This window comes from Vanacampus margaritifer, chromosome 19 (genome assembly GCF_051991255.1).
Source record: "Vanacampus margaritifer isolate UIUO_Vmar chromosome 19, RoL_Vmar_1.0, whole genome shotgun sequence".
In the NCBI taxonomy this organism is placed as follows: Eukaryota; Metazoa; Chordata; class Actinopteri; order Syngnathiformes; family Syngnathidae; genus Vanacampus; species Vanacampus margaritifer.
The window spans coordinates 10120516-10146924 of NC_135450.1; the positions used below are offsets into that span (position 1 = coordinate 10120516).

Sequence of the window (26409 nt, forward strand, 5' to 3'; positions counted from 1 at the left end):
TATACATGCCTACCAAGTTTAATTTTACAAATTGAAACTTCAGGTTTTGATTAAGTTTACTGTTCATTAACATACAGCCTAACCAACATCCTCTCTCTCACTCTCTGCCTGTGCCTTTAATCCAATCAAATCAATTAATTAGGCACAAACGCCACCATTGATGTAATCACGAGGTGGGACGCCTGGAGCTTGGGCTGAGGCGACAGGCGGGCCTCGGGCTAAACCGCCCTCAGGAGATTAAGCCTCCACATGTCCTGCCAGCAGGAAGGCTTTCCCACTTTGCGAGAGGCTCCTTCCTCAGGAAACGTCGAATTGAGAATTGATCGTTTTGCAGCCACTCGAAAGGTAACCACCACCGCCACCCGAGGGTCCCGGGGACACCATGCCAGGCGACGGACTGACCATCAAGAACCGCATCAGGAAGCTGCTGAGATCGCCGTCTGGCAAACATGCCAAGGGCTGCGGGGACAACCTGGTCGGCAAGGCATGTATATGTAAACATTTACCGGTATATGATTTTTAAAACAAGGGCATGTCATGAAGTAAAAATAAAAATGAAAATGTGTACATAAATTCTACTGTTTTTTACTTGCATTTTAAAAAGTTTTAACATACTGTTTATTAAAAAAAAAATAAAAATCTTTTAATTTAGATTTTTTTAAAATGAATAATTAAATATTCATTGTGAGTCAGAAAAAGAGAGATTGAAGGGAGCTGCAAAAGTTTTTAAAATTAGCTTAAAATGTCCAAAAAGTGACCATAAATATTCAAAAAGGAAGAAAAGACGGAAATTACCGTAACATTTCCATGATATTGCCAAAAATGTCATAATATTGAATAAAAAATTTAAAAAAGGCCTAAAAGAAAATGCTCAAAAAGTACTAGAACAATAAAATGTCCAAAAACAAAAGAACAAATCCTGAAAATTACCCTAAAATTTCCGCATGATTGCCCCAAAAAAGTCACAAAATTGATTTTAAGGCAGTAAAGAAAATGTTCAAAAAGTAACCATAAATGTCAGAAAATTCATAGCAGAAAAGGCAGGGGAAAAAATGTCCATATGACCATAATATGTAAATAAAATTGCCAAAAATGGAGAAAAATCTGAAAATTACATGGAAAAAAATAGTGGAATAATTACCCAATAAAAAGTCCAAAAATGGAAGAGGAAAGTTAGAAGAAATTGAATGTGTACATATTGGATGCTGTCATATATATACACATATATATTTCAAATATTTTGCGGCTCCAAACACATTTTTGCTTATTTTTTTTGGGCACAAAATGTCTCTTTTGACAAGAAAACTTAAGAACCCCTGGCCAAGTACAAGCGATGCTAATTTGCTAGCGCTCTGACAAAATATAAATGACAAACTCTCAATGAAGGACACGTGGAATAAAATGGCCGCGCCAAACCAAAATGGCAGACTTCCTGTGTCTTTCGCGATATTTTTTTGATCATTCAAATAGATCTACCATCAAGTTGCTCAACCCGAAATCGTTTTTATGACATTTTATGGTACTTTTGCCTAAGTTTGTGGAACATTGAAAATACTTTATTTCTACTGTTTACATAGCTCCGCCCATCACTGATTGACAATATCCAAAGTGTTGCTTTGCAGGTGACATTGGAAAAGGTCCTGGGCATCACGGCTGTGGGCAACAGCTGCCTGGCCTGCGACCCCAAAACTGGACTTGTGGCTTATCCTGCAGGGTGAGAAAAAAAAGAAGACATTTTTTTTTTTGTAGACCATTTTTTTTAATTTAAATTATGCACTCGAGCTAATTTGTCAGCATTCCTAAGCACAATGTTCTTGTGTGTGTCGGATAATCCATCCTGCATTTGTTGTTTAGCAGTACACCGAACAATGCTAATAGCAGATTAACAGCGATTACTCACATTGCTCCAATTACAGCACATAAATCTTCATGTGTGTTTCTTTTACTTCACACGTCTTGATTGTGTTATCGTGCTTGCCTTTTTGTAGGTGTGTTGTGGTATTGCTGAACCCCAGAAAGAACAGGCAGCATCACCTCATAAACACGTCAAGGTGAGCTGGTTTGCGTTGAAATGACGACCCTGCGAGCACATGATGGATGCATCTCAAATTCCTGGTTGCAGGAAGACCATCACGGCTCTGTCCTTCTCCCAGGATGGCAAATACCTGGTCACAGGCGAGGTGAGGTGGAATCAATTATTCGCTCAACTAACAAATCAATATATTTATAAAAACAATGTTTTGAAATGTGTATAATCTGGAAGTCAACCACAGCCACTTGTAAAATAATCCATGCTGTGGTTTTATTGAGAAAATCCCCCGCAGGATTTAGGTGCGCATGTACAGCCGGTCGATTAAGGATTCCGTGTTCCTAACGGCCCGTTTTAGGCTCGCCCATTGGCATCTATCGCTTGTGGAAACCAAGTGCCGGCGTAATCTGGCCCAACCAGCCAATTAAAGATGATTAACGCATTCACTGCCACTGACGGATATAGACGTCAAAAATTAATTTGACCTATTTCTATTAGTTTAACTTTTTTTTTTTTTTTTTTAATTTTTGTTAGTAAGAGTATAAAAACCTAGGATTTTTTTTGGTACATTTAGAACAAATGCAAAATGTTTGATTACTAACATACTTAAGTTTGTTTTATTTGGTTGAGTTCCTTTTCAAGTTCATTTCAATCATACTTAAATTCAATTCAATATTTTCTTTTTAAATCATGCTTGATTTAATTTTAATCAAGCCTAATTTAGTTTTTTTTTAAATCATACTTTCCTACTTTTCAATCCTACTTAAATTTGTTTCAGTAATACCTTTGTACGCTTCAACAATACTTTTGTTCATTTCAATCATAACTGTTTTGCAATTTAATTATTATAGTTTGTTCACTGAATACTTTTCACATTTTAATTATACTATGGTATATGAATAATTATTTTTAATCTTGTTTTGATTTTACTGTAGTTATTTCAATCAATTCTAGTGTTCATATGATTGTTCATATGAAAATATTGTGATTGAGATTTTGCATTTTCCGTACAAGTATCAAAATAAGATGACCATTAATAGATAATTACATGTGAACTATATGACCGCTAATCTGTGTTAGCATAATCTACCAGCCATAACCATCCACAATAAAAAAAAATTTAACCCTCCATGTGATTAAAAAAAACAGAAATTGTATCAAAACAGGAAATAAGAAACATTAGCATAGCACAATGTATTTTGTATTGCACCGTCTTGCGAGCCAACTCTTCTGGTGTCCTCCACGCTGCACGAGCTAGCTCACCTATTAGCTCCGACCTTGACTTTGCCGTTTTAAAGCGATAGGCGATGGAAATAGCTCAGTGATCCCTTACAGAGAGAGAGAGCGAGAGTGAGAGAGCGATGTGAGAGGGTTACAAGTCATGTAACTGTGTGCAGCCAGAGAATAATCTCTACAGTACACCCAGCCTTGACATTGAAACCTCAGAATAGAACGCCATTATGTTTACATGCACGCGGTCGTGGAGCTACCGAGATAGCACCACTAGCGCTGCTTTCCTTTTTGTATTTTTAATTCCAGACGAAGAGGGATCTATATCACAGAGTAAAAAATGTTTTGAATGCTAAAAACATTGCATTTAGTAAATGCTAACGTATTATTTTTAGCATTTAGCAAATGCTAATGTAATGTTTGTAGCATTTTATAAATGGTAATGTTTATAGCTTAATAAATGCTAATGAAATGTTTAGCATTTGGTACATGCGAATGTCATTTTTTATAGCGTTTAGTAATGCTAAAAACATTGCATTTAGTAAATGCTATCATGTTTTTAGCTTTTAGTAAATGCTAATGTTATCTTTATAGTATTTAGTAAATGCTAAATACATCCAATTTTGTAAACACTAAAAACATTGCATTTAGTAAATGCTAACGTATTGTTTTTAGCATTTAGCAAACTCTAATGTAATGTTTGTAGCATTTTGTAAATGGTAATGTTTATAGCTTAGTAAATGCTAATGAAGTGTTTAGCATTTAGTGTATGCTAATGTAATTTTTTTAATAGCGTTTAGTAATGCTAAAAACATTGCATTTAGTAAATGATATTATGTTCTTAGGTTTTAGTAAATGCTAATGTTATCTTTATAGTATTTAGTAGATGCTAAATACATCCGATTTTGTAAACGCTAAAAACATTGCATTTAGTAAATGCTAAAGTATTGTTTTTAGCATTTAGCAAATGCTAATGTTATGTTTGTACCATTTTGTAAAGGCTAAATACATTACATTTCATAAATACTAAAAACTGCATTTTGTTCCCATAATGCAAAGAGGTATTGACTTGACATGAACAATTGTAGCATTATTCGTTTGCAATGATAAAAATGCTTTGTTTTTAGCATTTAGCCTATGTTTTACTAATACGTTCAAATCATACTTACAATCATACTTTATATCATTATAGTTGTGTTTAACTTAATCATACTTATTTGTTTTTTTTTTTTATCTTACTTTAGTTAATCTTAATCATAGTTTAATTCATCATAATTTCATTAGTTTTAATGATACTTTGGTTTGTTTCAATCATGCTTAAGTTTTAGTTCCTTCTAATTGTATATTTTAAGTTTCTTTAAATCATTTTTTTATGTCAGTTAAGTTTCAATCGTACTTAAGCTTGTTTTAATCATTTTTTAGTTTATTCCAGACATGTTTTTTTAATTTAAATTGTATTTTTGTTTCAAATCATACTTTTGTTTATTTAAATTTTATTTAAATGTGGTTTACATAATTTTAATTATCCCTCAGTTTGTTTCAACGCTTCAGTTTTCTTCCTTAGTTTGATCATCGTTTGAACTGTAACGTACTCTGATTTGCTTAATTAAAAAAACAAAACACTCAACATTCCGACCCATTGCCTTCCCAGAGCGGCCACCTTCCCTCCGTGCGCCTGTGGGACGTGTCGGAGCGCCGGCAGGTGTCTGAGCTCCAAAAACACGAATACGGCGTCTCCTGCGTGGCGTTCTCGCCCGACGGCAAGCACATCGTCAGCGTGGGCAACCAGCACGACATGATGGTCAACGTCTGGGCGTGGAAAGTAAGCGTGCGGCTCCCCTACGAGGTTATTAGCACTTGAGTCTGTAACGTGTTGCGTTCTTATCGCAGAAGGATGTCGTGATCGCCGCCAACAAGGTGTCCAGCAAGGTCACGGGGGTGTCCTTCTCTGAGGACAGCTCCTACTTTGTCACCGTGGGCAACAGGCATGTCAAGTTCTGGTATTTGGACCACTGCAAGGACAGTAAGGTACGATGCTAACATACAAAAGCTAGCATCTTTTGTAATCATGCTGGAGTTCATTTCAATCACATTTGACTTTGTTTCAATCATTGTGCTGCATATTTATTCACCCGCACTCAATCTCTTCTGTGTATTGGTTATGAAATTTATGTTGGGGTTCATTTGGAGGGTAATGAGCCGAATCATGAGTTGCTCTTGTTCCAGGCCAGCACCCCGGTGCCTCTGCTGGGCCGTTCAGGTCTGCTGGGCGAGCTGAGGAACAACTTCTTCTGTGACGTGGCCTGTGGACGAGGACAAAAGTCCGACTCCACCTTCTGCGTCACCTTCTCTGGCCTGCTGTGCGAGTTCAACGGCAACAGGATGCTGGATAAGTGGCTGGACCTGCAGGTAAAAAGTTGTTGTATGTGTGTGTGTTTTTTCCTTCAGTTCATCCTTCCCTTCATTCTTTCTTTGCTGCCATCCCTCCATGTTTCCTTGACTCCTTCCTGTCTTTCATTCATCCTACCCCCATATTGTATTCTATCCTTCTTCCCTACCTTCAGTCATTTCTTCATCTTTCCATCTTTTCTTGCTCCCTTTCTTACTTCCTTATGGCCGTCCTTCGTTCCTTCTTCCCATCCGACCTTTATTCCTGTCTTGTGTCCTTTCTTCATTACCTACTTATTCTCCTCCTGCCTCCCATCTGACCTTTATTTCTTTCCTATCTCTTTTTCTTCCTTCCTTTCTTCCTTGTTTCCTTTCTTCCTTTCATACATACAACCCCTTCCTTCCTTCCTTTTTCTTCCAACCTTTATTCATTTCATACCTCTTTTCCTTCCTTCCTTTCATACATCCATCCCTGCTTTCCTACCTCTTTTCCTTCCTTCCTTCCTTCTTCCCTTCTTTCTTTTCATACATCCATCCCCTTCTTTTCTACCTCTTTTCCCCCTTGCTTCTTTCCTACCTCCCTCACTCACTCCCTTGCTCCCTTCCTTTCTTCCTTCCTTTCTCCAACCTTCACTTATCTCCTATTTCCTTCCTTCCTTCCTTCTTCATGCCTTCCTTCCTTCCTTTCTCCAACCTTCACTTATTCCCTCCTTCTTTTCTTCCTTCCTTCCTTTTTCTTCCAACCTTTATTCATTTCATACCTGTTTTCCTTCCTTCCTTCCTTCTTCATGCCTTCCTTCCTTCCTTTCTCCAACCTTCACTTATTCCCTCCTTCTTTTCTTCCTTCCTTCCTTTTTTCCTCCAACCTTTATTTCTTTCCTACCTCTTTTCCTTCCTTCCTTCCTTTTCATACATCCATCCCTGCTTTCCTACCTCTTTTCCTTCCTTCCTTCCTTCTTCCCTTCTTTCTTTTCATACATCCATCCCCTTCTTTTCTACCTCTTTTCCCCCCTTGCTTCTTTCCTACCTCCCTCACTCCCTTGCTCCCTTCCTTTCTCCAACCTTCACTTATCTCCTACTTCCTTCCTTCCTTCCTTCTTCATGCCTTCCTTCCTTCCTTTCTCCAACCTTCACTTATTCCCTCCTTTTCTTCCTTCCTTTTTTCCTCCAACCTTTATTTCTTTCCTACCTCTTTTCCTTCCTTCCTTCCTTTTCATACATCCATCCCTTCTTTCCTACCTCTTTTCCTTCCTTCCTTCCTCTCATCTCTCCTTACTTTCTTCCCTCCTTCCTGTCAGTCATACCATCGTCGCTCCCTTCCCTTCCCTTCCTACCTTTATTCCTTCATTGCATTCTTCCTCCCATCCTGCATTCCATCATCCCTCCATTGTTCCTTCCTATTTCCTCCCTTCCTTACTAACTTTTTTAGTCTCTTACTGTATTCCATTCTTCCTGTCTTTCTTCCCGTCACCCATCTACTTCTTTCCTTCCTGCATTCCTTCCCAAATAAATGAATGCCAAACTGTGTGTCTGCTTTTGTGTACTATATAACAATGTCCTGTTCTCCTTGGTGTTGTGTAGACCAGCGTGGCCCAGTCTCTGTCTCTGTCCTCGGACCGGCTCTTCTGCAGCTGCGCTGACGGAACAGTGCGAGTGTTCAGCCCGTTAGACCTGCGTTTTGTCTGCACGCTGCCTCGGCCGCACCCCCTCGGAGCAGACGTCGCGTCCGTCACCCAAGCCAGGTGAGGAGGTGATCATCCACTGGTGTATCTATGTCTGCCTCTGTCTCTGTAATTTGGTGTTTAAACTCATGCTACTAAGGAAGTTGGGTTCTACTTCGACTGTCTTCTTGTCTGTCTCTCCGTCCAGTCACTTACTTTGTAGCCGAACGGACGCCCGCTACCCGGACGCCATGGCCGTAACCTACGACCCTGTCAGCCGCTGGCTAAGCTGCGTGTACGCCGACCACAGTGTATTCGTGTGGGACGTCACCGACCTCACCCGAGTGGCCAAGATCCACTCGGCCCTCTTCCACGCCGCCTGTGTCTGGGACCTGGAGGTAAGCAAACCTGCATACTGTCATGAGGAAAACAAATGCTTATTTGTGAAAAAATTATGAAAATATTGCCGAAAACTTGCTTCATGATACAAAGGAAAGTGTTACTTCTTATTTTTGCATTACACTATCTATCTATCCAAAATCTAAAAATAAAAATTTATGAAAATACTTGGAGGGGAAAAAAAAATAGAAAATTAAGACCTACTACCATTACATATACATAGATATATTCATATAGATTAACATTAAGGACATTAGAAAAAATAATTTGTAAACTTTTTTTCAAGTGTTTTTATTTTTACAATTTTAGAAATAAAGACCCTGCTGGGAAAAAACTTTCTAATTTCAATCTAAAAAAAATTAAGAAAAATATTGGAAAATAATAATAATAATGAAAGAAATCCAACCTAGAAATAATAAACAAAGAAAAAAAAGGACATTATTTTGAGAGTAAAATTTAATAAAGAAATTAACTCAACTAATCTTAGAAATTTCTAAATTTCCATAAAATGCTGGGAAAAATATGCATTAAAAAAATAATTTGGAAAAAGACAAATCAAGTGTAACAATCTTAGAAACTAAAGAAAATTTTGGAGAGAAAAAATAAAGAAAAAGGTGAATGTAAAACTCTTAGAAATTATTAAGGAAAAATAGATGCATTAAAAGAGTTTAATAAAGAAAAAAAGTTTGGATTTGTGCGTTCTATTCTGAGAAATATAAGAAAATATTGGATGGAAGGGAGTCATATCTAACAATGTTAACAAAGTAAAACATAAAAACAATATAAAGTAAGCAAATTAATTATGATTAACATATACCATATAAAAACATATGTACATATATACATATATATACCATATGTACTGTATGTTTTTATTATGTTTACATGATCATATTGTGGACTTAACCAATTTTTCAGATGTTCCCAGATATTCCGGGGGAGATGGCGGCGAGTTTGTGGCCCGGCACCTTCCTCAGCTGCTCGTCCGACAGCACTATCAGGCTTTGGCACGTGGACGAGCGCACCCGCGTTCATTCTCGGAACATCCTCAGCAATGTCAGTTGGACTTCATAAAAAATCAAAACATATACAATGCAATAATAAAGAAAAGCTGCTCATATCCTGCATTGTTTTGTTGTTGTCGCAGGACCTCCTCAAGATCATCTACACGAGCGCCAGCACGGCCGCCTTGCAGGAAGCTGAAAACCTGACCAATGTGGATAAACCAGCGGACGGACAGCCAGCGGAAAGCAGGACGGGCGTCCGCACCATCTGCGTCAGCCCGGACGGAAAACATTTGGCGTCCGGAGACCGCAACGGAATGCTCAGGTCGGATTGCAAAAACTGTTAGAATGGATTAATTGTTTTCCCATTCATTTCAATGGGGGAAGATGTTTTGAGATACGCGAGTGGTCGCGGAATGAATTAAATTTGTATGTTAAGGCACTGCTCGCTGTCATGTGATACAGTAGATGAAGCCTCCTCTTGTGTTCAGGGTCCACAACCTCAGCAGCATGGAGGAGGTTCTCAAAGTGGAAGCTCATGACGCCGAAATCCTCTGCCTGGAATACAGCAAACCTCAAACAGGTCCTTCTTTCCCTCTTTCTTCTTTTCTTTCTTTCCTTCTTTCGGTTCTGTTCTGTGCCAATCGTACGCGGTATTGATTAGTCGGACCCCTCGTAGGTTTGCATCTTCTGGCCACGGCGAGCAGAGATCGTCTGATTCACGTACTGGACGCCGCCTCCGACTACGGCCTGGTGCAGACGCTGGATGAGCACTCGTCCTCCATCACAGCCGTCCGCTTTGCCGGTGAGCCTCCTGAGACCTTCCTGTTCTCTTGCCTCTTTAAATAATACATGACTATTGACTATGTGTGCTCAAGTGGGCCTTATTCGTACACTTTGAAGACAAAAGTATTGGGACACTTGCACAAGACACACACACACACGAGGAAAGCTAACTCCAGGGTCAGCTGTACAGATGGTCGTGTCTGTTAAATAAGTAATGCATCATGCTCTATAATTTCATTAAAATACATTTAGATTTTTTTTTTTTACGGAATATGCTCAATTAAATGATACTTTCTCACTTAAAAATGAACAATTACATGTTTTTAATGGCTCAAAATGCACCTAACCAATTCTCCTCTATATATACAGTATATAAAAAAAAACAAAGAAGCTATGTGACACTTACCTTGAGGTAGCTATTGTTTTTTTTAGTTTTTTTTTTTAAGTATTTTTATGTGCCATCATTCATTTTAACTGAATTTTATTTTATTTTTTTGCAAATTTTGCAATTTTTAGGCTTTTTACTTTTTTACTCTGTAGCACTTTGAGATTGTTGAAATATAAAGCGCATTACAAATAAAATGTATTATTATTATTATTAATTGTATTTAAATCGTTATTGTCATCTTTATGCTTACTGTATTAATGTATTTTTTATTTTAAAAAGCAAGGCTAGTTGGAGTCTTTTTATGTAAAAAACATTTTTTTTAACTACTACATATCTTACTACACAAATTTTAAATTTAATTTTATTTGAGACTTATTTAATAAAAACAAATATTTATAATAAAAAACTGAGAAAAAGGAACTGGATTTTTTTTTTGTATCTAATAAAATTTGAATAGTTGTGATTTTGTTGTCACATTTTGAAAAAAAAATACCATTTGCAGTAAATAAAAAAATATCAGAATGTCTAACTAATGTATTATTAGCAAACGGAAGACCTTTTGATGAAATACTGTGTCCCGATACTTTTGTCCATATTGCACATCATTTGATTTATTCTGTTAACATACAATAATTACATTTGATGCCCCCATTTTTTTCATATAGCCACTGATGGCAAAGTGAGGTTGATCAGTTGTGGGGCAGATAAAAGCATCTATTTCCGCACCGCACACACGGTAAGGACACACAACACACACACACACGTGCCCCACCCACAGGGGGTCTTAAATCTGTCTTAAGTAGCTTAGCATAAAGTGTGGACCAGCAAGCCTTTTCCAATCAGCGTCCATTTTTCTCCGTGTTGATTCTTCTTGTGCGTCTGTGTGAACGTTAACTTTTATGGAGCGTGATAAATAAGCGCTTGTTAGTCGCCAGGAAGATTTATGGAGCTCTGCGCGCAGCCTAAGCCAGCATCCTCGTAATCACACAGCACGCTTAATGAGTGCCAGCACTGTTTTGAGCATTTATCAACAGACGTAGGAGGTAACGATTAAAGTCACAAGGGAGATAATACCTACGCTTCTCATTCGAAGACAAGAAAGTGTTTTTTGTTGTTAACAAAATAAAAGGGGACGGACACCTTGGTGGGACTGCAACGCCAAGGCCAATTATGTGATCAAATGTACAGTATGTATTTAAAAAAAAAAAAAATTGAGGAAAAGGTATTTAACCCCTTTTAATTAACTACATTTAAAATTTAAAAATGAACTTGCAACAAGTTTTGTTTTAAAAAAACTAAACAAATTGTGGGCAAAAGTGCTGTTAATTTTTCCATTAAATGATTTGAACCAAGAGACACTTAAAAACGTTTTATTAGGATATTTTAAACATCTACAGAAAAGATTTCCAGAAAGAAAAAAACGCTGCTGGAAATAACATGCTTTACAAAAAAAAAGAAGTAAATTTTAAGCATTGCAGTAACTGTAAAAACTTGAACTTGAATAAATATCGTCTTTTAAAAAATGCAAATAAAAAAGGAAAAGGTTTTTTTTTGTTGTTTGCTGAAAACACACTTTTCTAAAAAGATAAATAAAATAAAAATGCTAATACTATTTGAACCATGTGTAAAAAATGTATCATTTGATAACAAGGCCAAAATAAAAAGTTAAAAAAAATAAAATAAAAAATAATTGACAAGACTATTTCGATTTTAATTGGGTAAATTGCTCTGAATATATATTTTTTTATTAAAACGTATATAAAAATCTGCATCAGACTGAAATGTGTTTGTTCACAATTTATTTGTCAAAGTGTTAAAATGAAATTTTATGAAAAAGTACTAGAGCTATCGGCACTTCATATTAGAGTGAATATATGGTATCGCTCTGAAAAAAATGATATAAAAAAAACACATTTTAATACTCAGACTATTTTAGCTATTGTCAAACTGGCACTGTAAAAAAATATGCATTTTTTTTTATTCAATAAAATAAGACGATTTCACCATTTGTGGAAAGTCTCATAACATGAATGTAAAAAAAAAAAATCAATAAAACTCACTCATTTACTCTCATCTTGTTATTAATTTATTGATATAAAGTTTATGTACTTGTATACTTACTTAAAATATTTGTTTTGTTTTCTTGTCTTGTCTGCACGACCGATTTCTGTTCCATGTACAACACTTTAAAGTGCTTTATAAATAAAGTTGAGTAGAGTCTATTTTATTCCAGAGCAACAGAGGAACCGAGTTCAGGCGTTCTCATCACACAGTGAGGAAGAGCACATTGTACGACATGGCCGTGGACCCCATCTGCAAGCACGCGGCGGTGGGCTGCCAGGACCGCTGCATCAGGTGCGTTTGTGTTTATGTGTGTGTGTGTGTGTGTGTGTGTCCTCCAAGGTCGCACCTGAAAACCGCAAGGTCGCGTTGTTTTTGCATCAACAGGATTTTCAACATCAACAACGGCAAACAGAAGAAACTGTACAAGGGATCCCTCTGCGACGACGGCAGCCTGCTCAGAGTGAGTCGAGCTGCCGAGAATTAGATTACCTTAAAAATGGCCGCTTACGTGTGTGTGTGTGCGTGTGTATATATTTTATTTTATTGTATTGCATTTCTTGTATAAAATGTTAGTCTTATTGTTTATAACTCTTTTTTTGATTGGTAGATTTTAAATTTTTCTATTTTCTATTTTTTATTATTTAAAAATATAGATAAAATATATTTTATATTTTATCTTATTTATTTATCAGATTTTTAATTTATTTGTTTAAAATCGTAGGCCAAGGATTAGATTGTCTGTGTTGGGGTACCTAATAAAATGGCCGCTTGAGTGTGTGCGTGCGTCTGTATATATTTTATTTAATTGTTTTGCATTTCTTGTATAAAATTTTAGTCTTATTGTTTATTACTCTTTTTATTACTATTTTTTTATTTGTAGATTATTGATTTTTCTATTTTCAATTTTTATTATTATTTTTTAATTATTTAAAGATATAGATAAAATATATTTTATATTTAAGCTATATTTTATCTTATTTATTTATCAGATTTATTTTATTTTATTTTACTTGTTTAAAATCGTATGCCGAGGATTAGATTACCTGTGTTGGGGTACCTAATAAAATGGCCGCTTACACGTACGCGCGCGTTTGTGTGTTTGGTGTTGCAGATTCAGATTGATCCGTCGGGTCAATACGTGGCCGCCAGCTGCTCCAACAAAAACATCAGCATCTTCGACTTCCGCACCGGAGAGTGTGTAGCCACCATGTTTGGACATTCAGGTAAGAACGAGATCGTACACACAGAGAGATTTTTTTTTCCTTTTTTTTTTTTTACAGCTGCGGAATTGTGAATGTGAGGTCGTCAATTTCGATAGCCCAAGACGAGTGATGCAGCTCCTTTTTTGCGTGTTTCAGAGATCGTGACCAGTCTGAGGTTCACCAACGACTGTAAGCATTTGATCAGCGTGTCGGGCGACAGGTGAGGAGGTCGTCATTCCAGTATAACCACTCCCACTCTTACACTGTTGCCGTTTTTTCCCGCGACATAGCTGCATATTTGTGTGGCGTCTGGCTCCGGAGTTGACCATCAGCATGCGGCAGAAGCTCTTTCAGCTCCGACAGCCTCTCAAGATCGCCTTCAGGTAACCCCGCCTCCTCCTCCCCCCCCCCCCCCCCCCCCTTCCCAAAACAATTTCCCTTGATTGAATTCGTGATGATTGACGGCAGGCGAGAGGTGCAGAGCGCTCCCGCTCTGGCGGGCCTCTCCTCGGACAGCGAGCGGGACGACGAGGACGGCGCCGCCCGTCAGGACTCTGACGACCGCGAAGATGAGTCCAGTAACAACGCGTCCGCCGACAGCAGCCAGACGGAAGAAGATGCGGGCGGCTCAGAAGCAGCGCGTGACTGGGAGGCAGCAAAAGTAAGTCACAGGACAGTTGTTACTGAATTTGTTCACACGGATTCCTTACATCTCGCAAGGTTTGGAAAAAGCGCTTAAATATTCCAAACTCTCTTTTCTTCATGAATGTCTTCTATTTTAAATCTTATCGGAGCGTAATAAAATATAATCCTTTCATGATTTCATGAACTGAAATTATTTAAATATAAGATATATTGTTGGCTGAAAAAATAAATAAAATAAAATAAATAATAATTTAATGTCCCAAAAAATTGTAAACATTGTAGTTTTATCTTTTTGTATTTTATTGTATGAAATGTTAATCTTATTGTTTATTATTTTTTATCTTATATTTTGATTATTTCTTTTTTTATTATTTCAAGATATAGATAAAATATTTGACATTTAATCCATATTTTCTTTTTTATTATCAGATTTTTTTAAAAATGCATTTGTTTAAAATCATATGTGTTTTATGTTAGTTGCATTTCATTTTATTAAACATCCCCGTACATTAAATAAACTTGACAGGAATCTTTTTCTAAATATAATAATGAAAATATTGCAATATTTTATAAATTAATATTTTTTGTGTGCAAATTCTCTTTAATTAATAACTTAATAAAAACATGTTTTTTCATTTAATAAGGAATATTTCCTCTAAATTATTACAAATATATATATATTTTTTTAAATAGTAAAAAATAATAAGAATTAATTTAATTTAGTAAGTAACCAAATTAGATTACCGGTAGAACCACATACAGCAATTTTTTTAAAAAACAAAATTGTTCCCCATATAAAGGGTCAATAATTAGACATTCACCGGTACCTAGTACTTGAATTTTTTTTTTAATAATAATAATAATAAATAAATAATAATGATAATTTAAAAAAAGCTGACTTCCATCCTAACATGATAATGTCTAATGTTACAAATGTATGTTATATAAAATGTACATAATTGTGTACATTTAAGCTTAGTCGCTTTCTTTTCCGCACGTCATTGATGTCTCCAGCCGGCTGTACCCGCGCCCGTTGTCAGTCGTCGTCCTCGCCGCCGCTGGTCTCGTCGTAGGGGCTCTCTGGAGCTGAAGGTCAAGTCCATGTTGGACCTGAGGCATCTAGAGAACTTCACTCCCAACAATCCCGCCGACGCAGAAACACGCAGCAGCACTCCCACCGTCCACGTGCCCGCCCCGAGCTCGGACTGCCCCGAACTCCCACGTCAGCACGTCGTACGCTATGATTGGCTGTCGTCTGAAGGCGTGGAGGGTTGTGAGAGGGCGGGGCTGGGCACGGAGGACAACGAAGATAGGTACAATCATCTTTTTACATATGTCACATTGCTGTCTGTAGCAAAAGCACCACAAATTGGGTTAGTAGAGGTAAATTTATTTTCGCAAATGCCTACACCACAAAAATGCATCTTCCCTTTTTGATAGTACACTAGCTTTAGAGTGCCTCGTTGTCGGCCACAAGTGCACGGAGAGAAGGCGGTGCTAATTTCACTTAGTGATATAAAATTTGGTAAACATGTCTATCGTGATTACACATACAAAAAAGTCTCAAGAAGCAATATCCCAAAAGACACAGGAAGTCTGCCATTCCTCTTCCTCAGTGATGACAGGAAGCGTCAGGTGCTCAGCCAGAGCCAGGACAGCTACAGCCCGGACAGCGCCTGCTCCATGGGCTACGACAGCCGAGGCACCAGTCCCGATGGCATCCTGGATGGTAAAACTCATGTCAAATCACCAGAACTCTTGCTTGGCTCTGTTATACTTTTGGGTTTTCATTATATTTCATCTTTATTTTTGACATTTAAAATAATTAAATAAGTTTGTATTAATTACTTTTCAGAGTAGGTTTGTTAATTTTTTATTTAATTTAATTTTTCAAAAATGTTTATTTTAGTTAAAAAAAAAAGTTTTAGCATTAGTTTAAGTATTAGTTTTGTTGTTTTAATATATGGAGTATTTGTTGAGTGCAAGATAATAAAAAAAAAAGCCTGAAAAAGTATTGTGCAATAAATTAAAACAAAAGTATGTAAACCTAGATTTTTTTTTGTATTAGAACAGATATTAAATTTATCATGCGATTAATTACATTTAAAAATTTTAATCGCCTGACGGCCTTAATTTTTGATAATCTTTTCTTTAAAAAAATTAAATTAAAAAAATAATTATATATATATAATTCTATTCTATTCTAATTTTTTTAAAGAAAAAGAAAAGATTATAAAAAATTAGGGGCATCAGGCGATTAAAATTTGTAATCGTAATTAATCCCATGACTTCACTAGTTAACTCATGATTAATCAAAAATTTTATATCTGTTCTAAATGTACAAAAAAATTGTTAACAAAAATGGAAAAAATGATGTTAAACTAATAGAAATAGTTCACATGTTTTTTTTTTTTTACGTCTTTAGCTGTCAATGACAATGAATGAGTTAAAGAATTAAATCAATCATCAACAGACTCCGCAGACAACGCGTCACTTAGTCTGGACAGCTCGGCGGATGAGGAAGAAAAGGTAGCGAAGGCTGAAGGGGACGAGGCCAGACGAGAAGATTTCCTCAAGCAGAACTTTGAGATGCTGGCTGACACCTGCAGCACAGGTAGGACGATCTTATTGATTATTTGAAGTATTTTTCTGTATTTTTCTGTAGCTTTTTGTTTGATTTTTGGTGTCATGTAACGCGCAGTCGATCCGAGCAGAGTCCCGAGGCTCAGCATGTCGTCCCGCTTCCTGGCCAAAGGACACCACAACAGGTACGCATCACAATTTCATTAAGTAAATTTGCGCGATGCTGATTTGCGTGCGTGCAGGGGAGGGCCTGTTTTTTCCAAAGTGCAGGCAAAGGAAGCAGGCGGCGGCCTCTGCCACAAGCCTCCAGTGTCCAAAGTGCGACCCTTGATGGAAAACGGACAAAACAGAACCACAGACGACAAGAGCCCTGTGTCCCCTAGCGCCACCCAGAGGCCAAAGTAAGATATTATGAGTCATTCACCATTTAGCATTTAGCAACTGCTTTTTTTTTTTTTTTTTTGTCTCACTAGGCTCGTCACAGGCTCTGTTGTCATCCCGAGACCCCAGAAGAAGACCGCGTCGGGGTCCCACCTGTGGAGGTTCTCCACGCCGCCATCCAAGCCTGACAGAACTGCCAGTCTGCAGAAGTCCCAGTCTGTCCAGAACCTCACCGTAGTCTGTACGTTACTCTCAAGAGTACACTGCATTTTCTTAAATTCGCAAATTCTCTTGCTAACCAAAACAGCAGCAAGTAAACAGTGCAATTTGTACAATTAAGCACCCCACAAATGCATTTGAGTGGTTTGGTTTCCAATCATTCTACTTAAAATAAATTTGAAAAAGTGTATTAATACTGCATAGTAACTAAAATAAATAAATCAATAACATAATATGTAGATCGAATTCATGAATAAAAAATAAATGTAATAAAATAATAAAAGCAATTAAATGTCATGTTTTAAATCAATCAAGACATTTCATTATATTATTAATTTTGTGGTATTAATGTATAAATTAAAATCAAATCAGATCTACTGTAATTACATTGAAAAATTATTACATGAATTTGTGAGTTGAATTAATGGTGAAATAATATCAGATACAATTAGATAAAATAAATATAACATCATCAACGTGATTTGAATGTAACAAATAAGAAAAAAATCAATGTATCAAATTATAGGTTTTTTAAAATTATTTTATTTTATATATTATATTTTATTAATATGTGACCTGATGTATAAATTAAATAGAGTATTAGATAAAGTATTATTATATTATTTATTATTGTTTTATTATTTATGATTATGACATTATTTAGTATTATTTTATTTGATATATTATTTAATATTTATTTATTATTTAATGTATTCATTATGTAGATTTATGCTTAAATACATTTAAATAAAAGAAAAATCACATCAGATTAAATTAAACAACTTCAATTGTATTTTAAAACACACAAAATAAAATAAAATACATGCTCATAAAAAAAGATCAAATAAAATAATATTGTAAAAAAATATGATTGATATATGGATACAAGGAAATATAGGATCAGACAGAATTAATGATAAAAAATAGACAAAAATGAAATGAACTCCCAAAAATAAAATAACATCAATTATAAATAACTTTTTGCAGAAATGGCCGAGAAAGAAAGCAATACAATGTACTGTAAAATGTTGTCCCCTTCCTCCTCCCCCCAGCTCCACGCTCTCCATTGCCCTCTAGTGATCATATAGAGTGGTGCAAGAGACCCCAAAATCTCCTCTTGGACCGAGACCCTCCCAAGCCCTCATCCTCGCATGTGTCCTCCCCTTCGCCGGGCTCTCCGCAATCTCCTCGCTCCTACATGAACCCAACAGCCAGCTCCATGGCCAAAAGCAGCCGCTCGTCATCCGTGGGCGAGGGCGTCCACCTCGGCCTCGACCTGTCCCCCTTCCCGAAGGCTCGGCGGTCCTGGGGAGATCTGGACGTGACGGAGACATCTTGGCATCCCCTCGCCGCCGTCTCGCCGACGCCTTCTCGCATCCCTCAGCCCAAGCAGCCTCTCAGCCCTCGACGCAGCCTCTGCTTGGAGATGAAAGCCAGCTCGTTTAGTCCGGGAAGTCCCACGAAAGCTTCTTCTCCCGTCCTGGGACCGACGTGTGATGTCACATACTACACAGGTAAGGATAAAGGCTTGGGAGGTAGAGGGGTGTTCCTTTTTTAATTCTTTGTTCTTCTCTCTTGTGCAAGGTTCAACAGAGAAGAACAGAATGGCGACGCCTGAAAGGTGAGTTTGAAAAAAAAATACGTTTTCGCAATAATTTGTCTGTGCGCAACTTCCTGGCTAAGGAACTATAAATAATAAAAATAATTTTAAAAAATGAATAAAAAATATCACAGTATTAAAATTACAGCTTTAAAATGACCTTTTTGGAAATATAAATAAATAATAAATAAAACTGTTTTTTTCCCCCATTTAATAAATCCATTTTAGTTTTGCGCAAAATATTGAATATTTAGTACAGAAGAAATATGTATCATGTTAAGTAAATAAATAAATGTTAACATTCTTCTGTTTTTACTGAGTAAGTCCAATCACTGCTGCGCTATTTTTAGAACAGACATTTGAACCGGTGTGTTAGCTTTTTAAATTCAATACAAGCACTAATAATGTCTTAATACACGCATCATTGTATTCCCCCAGCAACCAAAATGTAGGCCCGCCGCCCGAAGTGCTCCCCCTGGTGGCGGAAGATCCCCTCACACGTGCAGGTGTTCCTCCTCCTCCTACCGACCTGTCGTTTCCTAGCACTCCTTTTCCTTTCCTTCTGCCTCCTACTCCTCCTCTTCCGTTTCGTCGTCACTCTGCCTCGCTCCGGCCGCCGCCGGCTTCCGTGTCGCCGTCTTTGTCACCCGTCGCCTCCTGGCAGTGCCACGCCGGTGAGTGTACTTGAAATGCAGGCGCCAATGTTTTCGTTTGAGGGTAAATCTTCACTTTTTTGACATCGGTGTGCACGGATGTTTTTTGAAAATGTGTGTTTTCATTTTTCATGTATTTATTACATTTTAAATTCACTTTTACTCTGCAGGTGATTCCGTCACTTTGGATGTGTGCAAGCAGGCGGCAAGTGAGCTTCATTGCAGTCTGAGGCGAACCGTCACGCTTTACACAGAGGTCAGTGCGTGTTTTTTTTCTTCTATTGTGGCAGTCATTCAACTCAATTCACAACAAGCAGCAGTTTGACAGTTGTCGTGGTAAACACTTCCTCATAAAAGAGGCTTCAAGCTGTTTATTGCCACTCCAAATTTTATTTCAAAGTAAACAATAGAACAAAAAAAGAATGACAAATTGTGTATTATAAAACAACCACATAGGGTAGCCTAAACAAGTGCCTAGCTTGATGCTAATGCTAACACATAACAGTGATGAAAATCCACATATGACTGACGCCCATTGAAATAAATTGGCGGGAAGGAATACAAGTAAAATGTATAAACACCCCAAAAAAATACAAATAAAAATGCTAATAAACATTCGATATGCGTTTTACAGGAAAAACAATTAGGCAGGAGAATTTGATTTAATTTGTTTGATTTATTTTTATTTGACATTTTATTTTTATTTATTTATTATTTTATTTTATATTATTATTTTTGAATGGGAACAAACAAAACATTTAAAAATATGTTTTTTTAAATAAATGAAATATATATATATATATATATTTTTTTTTGTGAAATTTTTGGGGAAGTCCATTGTAATGGAAAATTCCATATGCAATGATTAACATCTACTAGCTGTGTTCTAACCCAAATAAAAGCTATCGGCCCACAAACAATTCAGCAACAAATATAGACGTAGTGGGAAAAAATGTCAAATAGAAATAGTTCAAATGAATTTTTGACGTCTATAGCCGTCAATGGCAGTGAATGAATTAAAAAGGCTGACTCATAAAAACTTTGAAGACACCTGTGATGCAAATTAGAGGACACACCTTGGATGAACATGTCCCTTTTTTCATAAAAAAAAAAAAAATCTTGTCCAGGGGTACCATCAATTTTATCCAGGCCTGTTACATGACTTTATTATTTTGTTTTATTAAACCACAATTGATTTCCATTGGTTAATTTCCATTTAATTCTTATTTATTTTATTTTCTGTGACCACTGTATATTTCGCTTTTGAGGTGTATCAACAATTTAGTCCACACGTGTCCATTGCATGTACATCAGGTGCTCCACTGCCCATCAGAGTGCGCAGAAGACGTCCGTCAGGAGATGGCGAAGATTTTATCCGGGGCGTTGACGTCGGCTAAGGCCGAGCTGGACCTGCTGCCGGGCTCCTGGCCGTCCAACGGCGCCCCCTGGGGCTCGGAGGCCAAAGGTGAAAGTGACAAAGCGCTAGCGCTGCTGGAGCAGTATGCGGAGCTTCTCCTGAAATCCGTGGAGAGGAAGCTGGACAGCAAGATGTGAAACAGGAAGCCACGTGTGCTTTTGTTTGCGTAGCGCTAACAGTTTAGCACTCAAAACCGTCAAAACCACTTAAATGCCTTATTTTCTTGAAGACAGTTGTTTTTTGTATGAAACAGGCTAAGCTAAATAAAGTAATATAATAATTAAATGCATGATTAGGCATGGCAGCAAGAACCTCAACATTCTGTTTGAAGCCATTTAATCGTTAATAGAAAATATACAAAATAAATTCATAAATGGTAGAGTGCACACCAAGCTGTTTAAATATACCGTGTATATATATGTTATATTTATTAATATTAGTGTGCTTTTATTGTTGAAGGCACTTAATTTGTATGTAATATTGTCACACATTTAATCACACTCATAAAATTCCAATATCATGTTACGTTGGTTCCTCGATGATTTTGCGAGGCGGTCCTACGGAAGCGTCTCCACGTTGACGTAAGTGAGGACGACGTCGTGCAGGATGTTGATTCTGTTGATCTGGTTGAGCTCGCGGACGCGGTGGCGGAATTCGAACAAGGGGATGTTGTTGACCGCCACGCGGAACGAGTCCTGCGCGCACAAGATCTTCATCTGAAACGCAAACACGAATGAATGGAGATTTGACTTTTTTTTTTTCCCCAAGTGTAGCAGTGGCCCACCTGGTCCAGCAGGTGGCACTGTCTTGAAACCGCTCAATTGACTTTGACGTTCATGAAAATGTAAACATGTACGTTGGTCTTCAAAGCTCAAAATTGTCATCGTAGACAATTGCTCTAAATGGTCTAATTTTGTCAAAACAAGGACTTTTTGGCTTTTTTAAAAATATATATTGTTTGACAGCTCTACAAATTATATAGCTGTTCCAAATGTACAATAAAATATTTTTTCCCTAGGTTTTCATATTCTTATCAGAAAAGTGGAAAAAAGTTAAACTAATAGAAATATGGCTGTATCTTTTGATAACTGATACAGTAATTTCATAATAATTCATAAAATTTAGTTGAAATGGATGATGTACAGTAAAAAAAACGAGTGATATTAATTTGTGTTGAGGTCATTTTCTGCCACTAGATGGCATAATTGCATTTGTAAGACATTGGTGAAAGCTCAGTCAGTGCATTTTTCTTTTCATATTAAAAGCTATCTAATCTTTAACATGAAGTAACTTGTGAAATTCTGCACATTTTTAAAATTGAAAAAATGGCGTTAACGAAACTTTAAATTAACTCAAAATGAACACACTAATTTTGACCCCCCGTATTTAAACATATATTAGCTTAGTCATAAAGTCAAAATTGTCTTTGACGTTGTTGACTTTCTTGTCTCCATTTACCGATTTTTTTGTTTTGGTTAATGAGGCTATTGAGCAACAACACGAGACCGCGACTGACCTCCAGGAGTCTCCCTGCGGGGCGGCACTTCCCTGATCTAGGACCAGCTTTCCCAAACGCCTTTCCAACCCTTTCCACCTTTTCAGCCAAACGTTAGCCTGACATTCAACCCGAGGAGAGGTCACCTGGAGTCGGTCAAGGGTGTCATGCGTAGCATCAATTAGTCTCGGCGTGCGCGTGCCGACCGCTTCCCGTCGCTCACCTCAAAGGGGCTCCCCAGGGCGAAGGGGAAGGGTCCCTTCAGGTCCCTCTCTTCGGAACCCCAACGCTCGCCCACCTTGTGGTTACGCACCAACACCTGCTTGCCCCCATCGCTGAAGCGAGGGTTGATGTGGAAGGCGATGTCGTTGCCTCGCAGGAAGTTTACGGTGAACCTAAAAACATTTTTTTTCCATTAAAACTTTTCGGAGTGTGTCCTCTTCCTTTGGACTACTTACATTTTAGCATCAGGTTTAATCTGGCCCAGGATGGTTATCAGCATCTTGTCGTACACACCTCGAGCCAGGTTGAGGTTGTAGGGTACGCTCTAGACATCAAAACAGAACCAAGAACAAAGCTTATTATGGAAGACACTCGAGTCATGTGAACTGGGTTTTTACTTACTAGTGGACCAGATGTGGGCGGCAGCCAGTGTTGGGGCATCAGGGCCGGATTCTGTCCAGGCCATCCTGGCTGTCCGGGGTTGTAAGACCAACCAGGATGGGCGGCCCATGCCGGCAAAGATGGATGGAGGCTCGGAGCCGGAGCATGAGCAGGTGCGGAAACGGGAGCAGGTGCTGGGACAGGAACTGGAGCTACAGCCGGGACCTGAAAGGGTACCTGAGCTTGAACCGGAGGCTGGGCGGGCTGGGCGGGTTGGTACTGGCCCGGCCAACAAGGGTGGCAGATTTGATTTGGAGCTGGAGCCACGGTGGGAGCCGGAGCAGGAACCATGTTTGCAGTTGGGGCAGGAGAGGGTGTTAGCATCTGAGGTGGGACCGGAAGAGGGGTGGGCCCAGAGACCGGCAGCGGTTGAGTCCCCAACCAGCAGGGAGTGTTAGGCTGCCCGGTCCAACACGGCGCAGGCTGCGGGGCCTAACACATGAATGTAAAATATATCAAATAGTATTGGAGAGATGCACTATATATATATATATATATATATATATATATATATATATTAGGGGTGTCAGGTGATTATAAAGAAAAAAAATCATAATTAATTGCATGACTTCAATAAACAAACTAATAATCGCAAATTTTATATCTGTTCTAAATGTAAAATAAAATGTACAATAAAATATACTATTAGGTTTTCATACTTTTGTTAACATAAAAGTGGATTTTTTTTAACAAATATAAATATGGCTGCATCTTTTAGTCATTGATACAGTAATTTTGTAATAATTCATAAAATTGAGTTAAAAATAAAAAAGATGTCCTCTACTTAAAAATGAAAAAAAAACGAGTGTGATTTTTTTTGTGTTGAGGCCATTTCTCTGCCACTAGATGGCATAATTGCATTTGTAAGACATTGGTGACAGCTCAGTGCACTTTTCTTTTCATATTAAGAGCTATCTAATCATTAAGATGAAGTAACTTCTGCAATTTTTAAAATTGCAAAATACAACTTGACCCCAGTCTCCACAAAAAATATGCATTATTATTACATTTATGACTGCTAAATTTTGACGTGTACGTGCCAGTGCCAGTACAGGCGCGTTAAAAAAAAATTGTGGCGTTAAAGGATCTTTAAATTAACGCACTAATTTTGACACCCCTGATATACATGTATATTGCTTTTTTTTTTTTTTTTTACGTAATATAAACAATAGGTTGAACTACGTAGCCAGACCTGCTGGGTGGGCGGGACCTGCTGGGTGGGCGGGAACTGCTGGGTGGGCGGGAACTGCTGGGTTGGCGGGAATTGCTGGATCTGCTGGGTGGCCTGCGTAGGCCACATAGGGAAGGCGCTCCCGGACATCTGGCCGGGCCAAAGGGCGCTCGTCTGTGGGGCAGAACCAGGCGGGCAACTGCCACACAGAACGTCAGCATGCTGAAGGGGGGGAAGGGGGTGAGGAGGGCGGCGGGTCAGGGGCCAGGATGGAGATACGAGGCAGAGAGAGAGTTGACAGGATGGAGGACACCAACTTGACGACATCGACACAAGCGTCGACATTTATATTTAGATGCGGAAAACGAAAAATTGAAAATTCTTACCTGTGCTTGTATCTGACAATTAGGGGCGCTACTTACGTCCATGATGCCTGGCAAAAGCAAACCACAAAAATTAGCGTCAAAGATTCAAAACTTCATAAAAATAATGTTGTGATGGTCACTGAAAACTAAATGATTGTCTGATCTGTACTTTTTTTTTTTAATTCATCATACAATTATGGAATACTATTTGTTCATATGTTCCGTCATCCCTTGTGATTGACAGGTGAGCTTGCTTATTTCCACAAGTTGACCAAATGTTGCTGTGGTGGCACTAAAAGTCCTAATTGAAGGATGACTTCAGGAATGATGCTGAGTCACGCAGATGACACAGACCATCATTGAGTGTGAGGACAAGTCAACAATTTGAGTGTCCTGACTTCAGCACATTGTTCGCTCTTGTGACTACAAATTGAATTAGGCCTAAGTATGCCCGTGTAATGTGAAAATATAGAGATTAGCATATGTAACTACAAAAATCACTATTATATAACGTTAATGCAGAAGAAGATAGAAGTGATGTTTTTAAAGCTAAAATTGAATTATTGTTACACACAATTTATTATATACATTTTATTTAATGTTTTATATTTAAAATAGTTATTATTTGTTGTGCTTACAAGTTTGCCAAACAGGTGTATGGGAACAACAATGTTTTTGTCTGTTATTAAAATAAATAAATAATTTATTACTATTTTAATTATATTAAAAGAAAACCATGTATTCTCACATTTTCTTTGAGTATTTATTTAGATTTAATTTACCTTCAGTTTTTTGGTTGTACATTTTTTTGACGCCGTTTTAATGCTGCTATAAAAAAATAAGGTAAGCAAAACAGCAATAAAAGTCACATGCATTTTCATCTATAAAAAGACAATATTTTACCGGCCTTGTCTTCCAGCATCAATGTTTATCGTAAACTGAACAATCCAATGTAAGTAATAAAGCCTTACCTGTGCTGTTGGAGGTGTTTGCGGGCTGCAGTGTTGTTTACGTCAATGAGCCGGCTGGAAGCAGTCAAGGCAGTCAGAAACCATGAAATCAACTTTTATATACAAACACCAAAACTTGCTCACTGGACACGCCTCTTTTCAGCACTGCCCTGCAAGCGTGACACATGAACGCAACACATAGGTGCATTCTTATATAAACACACACACACACATACATATATATATATATATATATATATATATATATATATATATGTCACAGTTTTTGCTACCATAAAGTCAACTCAATCCCAATAAAAACTTGACATTGACTTCAGTACATTAAAGTGATTTAATTTCCACAGCAAATGTTCTCATTCATTGTATCATTACATTGTAATTTATTTATTTTTGGTGCTTTCTGATTCATTTCATTCTCACAGGTCGCACTATGGCGCAACTGTCGGCATGGCAACATTTACATTAATTAACACACAACGAAATGTGACGTGAGAATATCAGTGAGACAAGCGCTTCCATACATGTTTGCAATAAATCTCTACGGCAACCACACGACAAATAACACTTTAATTTAACAATGCCAACGGGTTGTCTGCTCGCATCCTGATTAGATTAGTCAGCATGCTAACTAAAAAATGTCATAAATGACAGAGAATCTTGGAATACTTCAACTTAATGCTTACTGGGTGACTTTAGTAAAAACAGGCACTATAATTGGTTTTGAAGGATGAACATTAAATAGTTACCAAAAAAAAGGTAGCAGAGGTAAATGTAAATGTAAATAGAAAAAAAATAATGAAAAAAGTAAACATTTTGAATCACAATTTAAGAGAATACAAATTGAAACGAAAATGACCAATGTACATGAAATGAATAGCCAAAACATTCAAAATGTCATCATTAAAATGTAAATTTGAAATAAAGAAATATTTAAATATAAAGAAATACAATAAATTAAAAAGTAAATTATAATTTAAAAGAATACAAATTGAAAGTAAAAGGACAATTTAACTTAAAACTAGATAATTAAAAATGTAGTGAATTTTAAAAAAACATAGTTAGTAATATTAAATAATAGTAAGTATATTAAATTAT

At 37.3% G+C, this 26409-nt stretch overlaps 2 protein-coding genes across 4 annotated transcripts; one reads left to right on the plus strand and one right to left on the minus strand.

The window, feature by feature from the left end:
- The first annotated feature begins 221 nt into the window (after positions 1 to 221).
- On the plus strand, positions 222 to 21542 carry LOC144039584 (mitogen-activated protein kinase-binding protein 1-like). Of its 2 annotated transcripts, none has more exons than XM_077553084.1 (31): positions 222 to 484; positions 1623 to 1714; positions 1989 to 2051; positions 2123 to 2180; positions 4911 to 5081; positions 5150 to 5287; positions 5486 to 5668; positions 7229 to 7389; positions 7517 to 7706; positions 8626 to 8763; positions 8855 to 9036; positions 9203 to 9294; positions 9391 to 9516; positions 10551 to 10621; positions 12119 to 12240; positions 12334 to 12409; positions 13061 to 13172; positions 13308 to 13371; positions 13442 to 13534; positions 13620 to 13812; positions 14811 to 15109; positions 15413 to 15525; positions 16270 to 16410; positions 16498 to 16564; positions 16622 to 16780; positions 16853 to 17001; positions 18032 to 18493; positions 18564 to 18600; positions 19018 to 19253; positions 19403 to 19488; positions 20547 to 21542. In XM_077553084.1, exons 1-31 carry the CDS (start codon positions 383 to 385, stop codon positions 20784 to 20786), a joined length of 4416 nt encoding a protein of 1471 aa, XP_077409210.1. In that variant the 5' UTR covers positions 222 to 382; the 3' UTR covers positions 20787 to 21542. The 2 variants fall into 2 exon arrangements, with proteins under 2 accessions (XP_077409210.1, XP_077409211.1); XM_077553085.1 differs by having other exon boundaries at positions 19018 to 19085.
- LOC144039585 (uncharacterized) lies at positions 20442 to 25457 on the minus strand. Of its 2 annotated transcripts, XM_077553087.1 has the most exons (8): positions 25315 to 25457; positions 24365 to 24411; positions 24000 to 24200; positions 22769 to 23239; positions 22603 to 22691; positions 22368 to 22539; positions 22166 to 22290; positions 21222 to 21365 (listed from the first exon to the last, which is right to left on the minus strand). In XM_077553087.1, the coding sequence occupies exons 2-8, from the start codon at positions 24404 to 24406 to the stop codon at positions 21362 to 21364; spliced, it is 1104 nt and encodes a 367-aa protein (XP_077409213.1). In that variant the 5' UTR covers positions 24407 to 24411; positions 25315 to 25457; the 3' UTR covers positions 21222 to 21361. The 2 variants fall into 2 exon arrangements, with proteins under 2 accessions (XP_077409212.1, XP_077409213.1); XM_077553086.1 differs by lacking the exon at positions 22166 to 22290 and having other exon boundaries at positions 20442 to 21365.
- Positions 25458 to 26409: the final 952 nt, after the last annotated feature.

Excerpts from the sequence above, each read along its gene's own strand:
- LOC144039585 (XM_077553086.1), bottom strand. The coding sequence starts at position 24,406 with ATGGACGTAAGTAGCGCCCCTAATTGTCAGATACAAGCACAG. Across the intron at positions 24,201-24,364 it reads ATTGTCAGATACAAGCACAG|CATGCTGACGTTCTGTGTGG; the intron begins GTAAGAATTTTC and ends CCCCCCCTTCAG. Across the intron at positions 22,692-22,768 it reads CGCCCACATCTGGTCCACTA|AGCGTACCCTACAACCTCAA; the intron begins GTAAGTAAAAAC and ends TTTGATGTCTAG.
- LOC144039584 (XM_077553084.1), top strand. The coding sequence starts at position 383 with ATGCCAGGCGACGGACTGACCATCAAGAACCGCATCAGGAAGCTGCTG. Across the intron at positions 12,241-12,333 it reads TGCCAGGACCGCTGCATCAG|GATTTTCAACATCAACAACG; the intron begins GTGCGTTTGTGT and ends TTGCATCAACAG. Across the intron at positions 19,254-19,402 it reads CTCCTGGCAGTGCCACGCCG|GTGATTCCGTCACTTTGGAT; the intron begins GTGAGTGTACTT and ends TTTACTCTGCAG.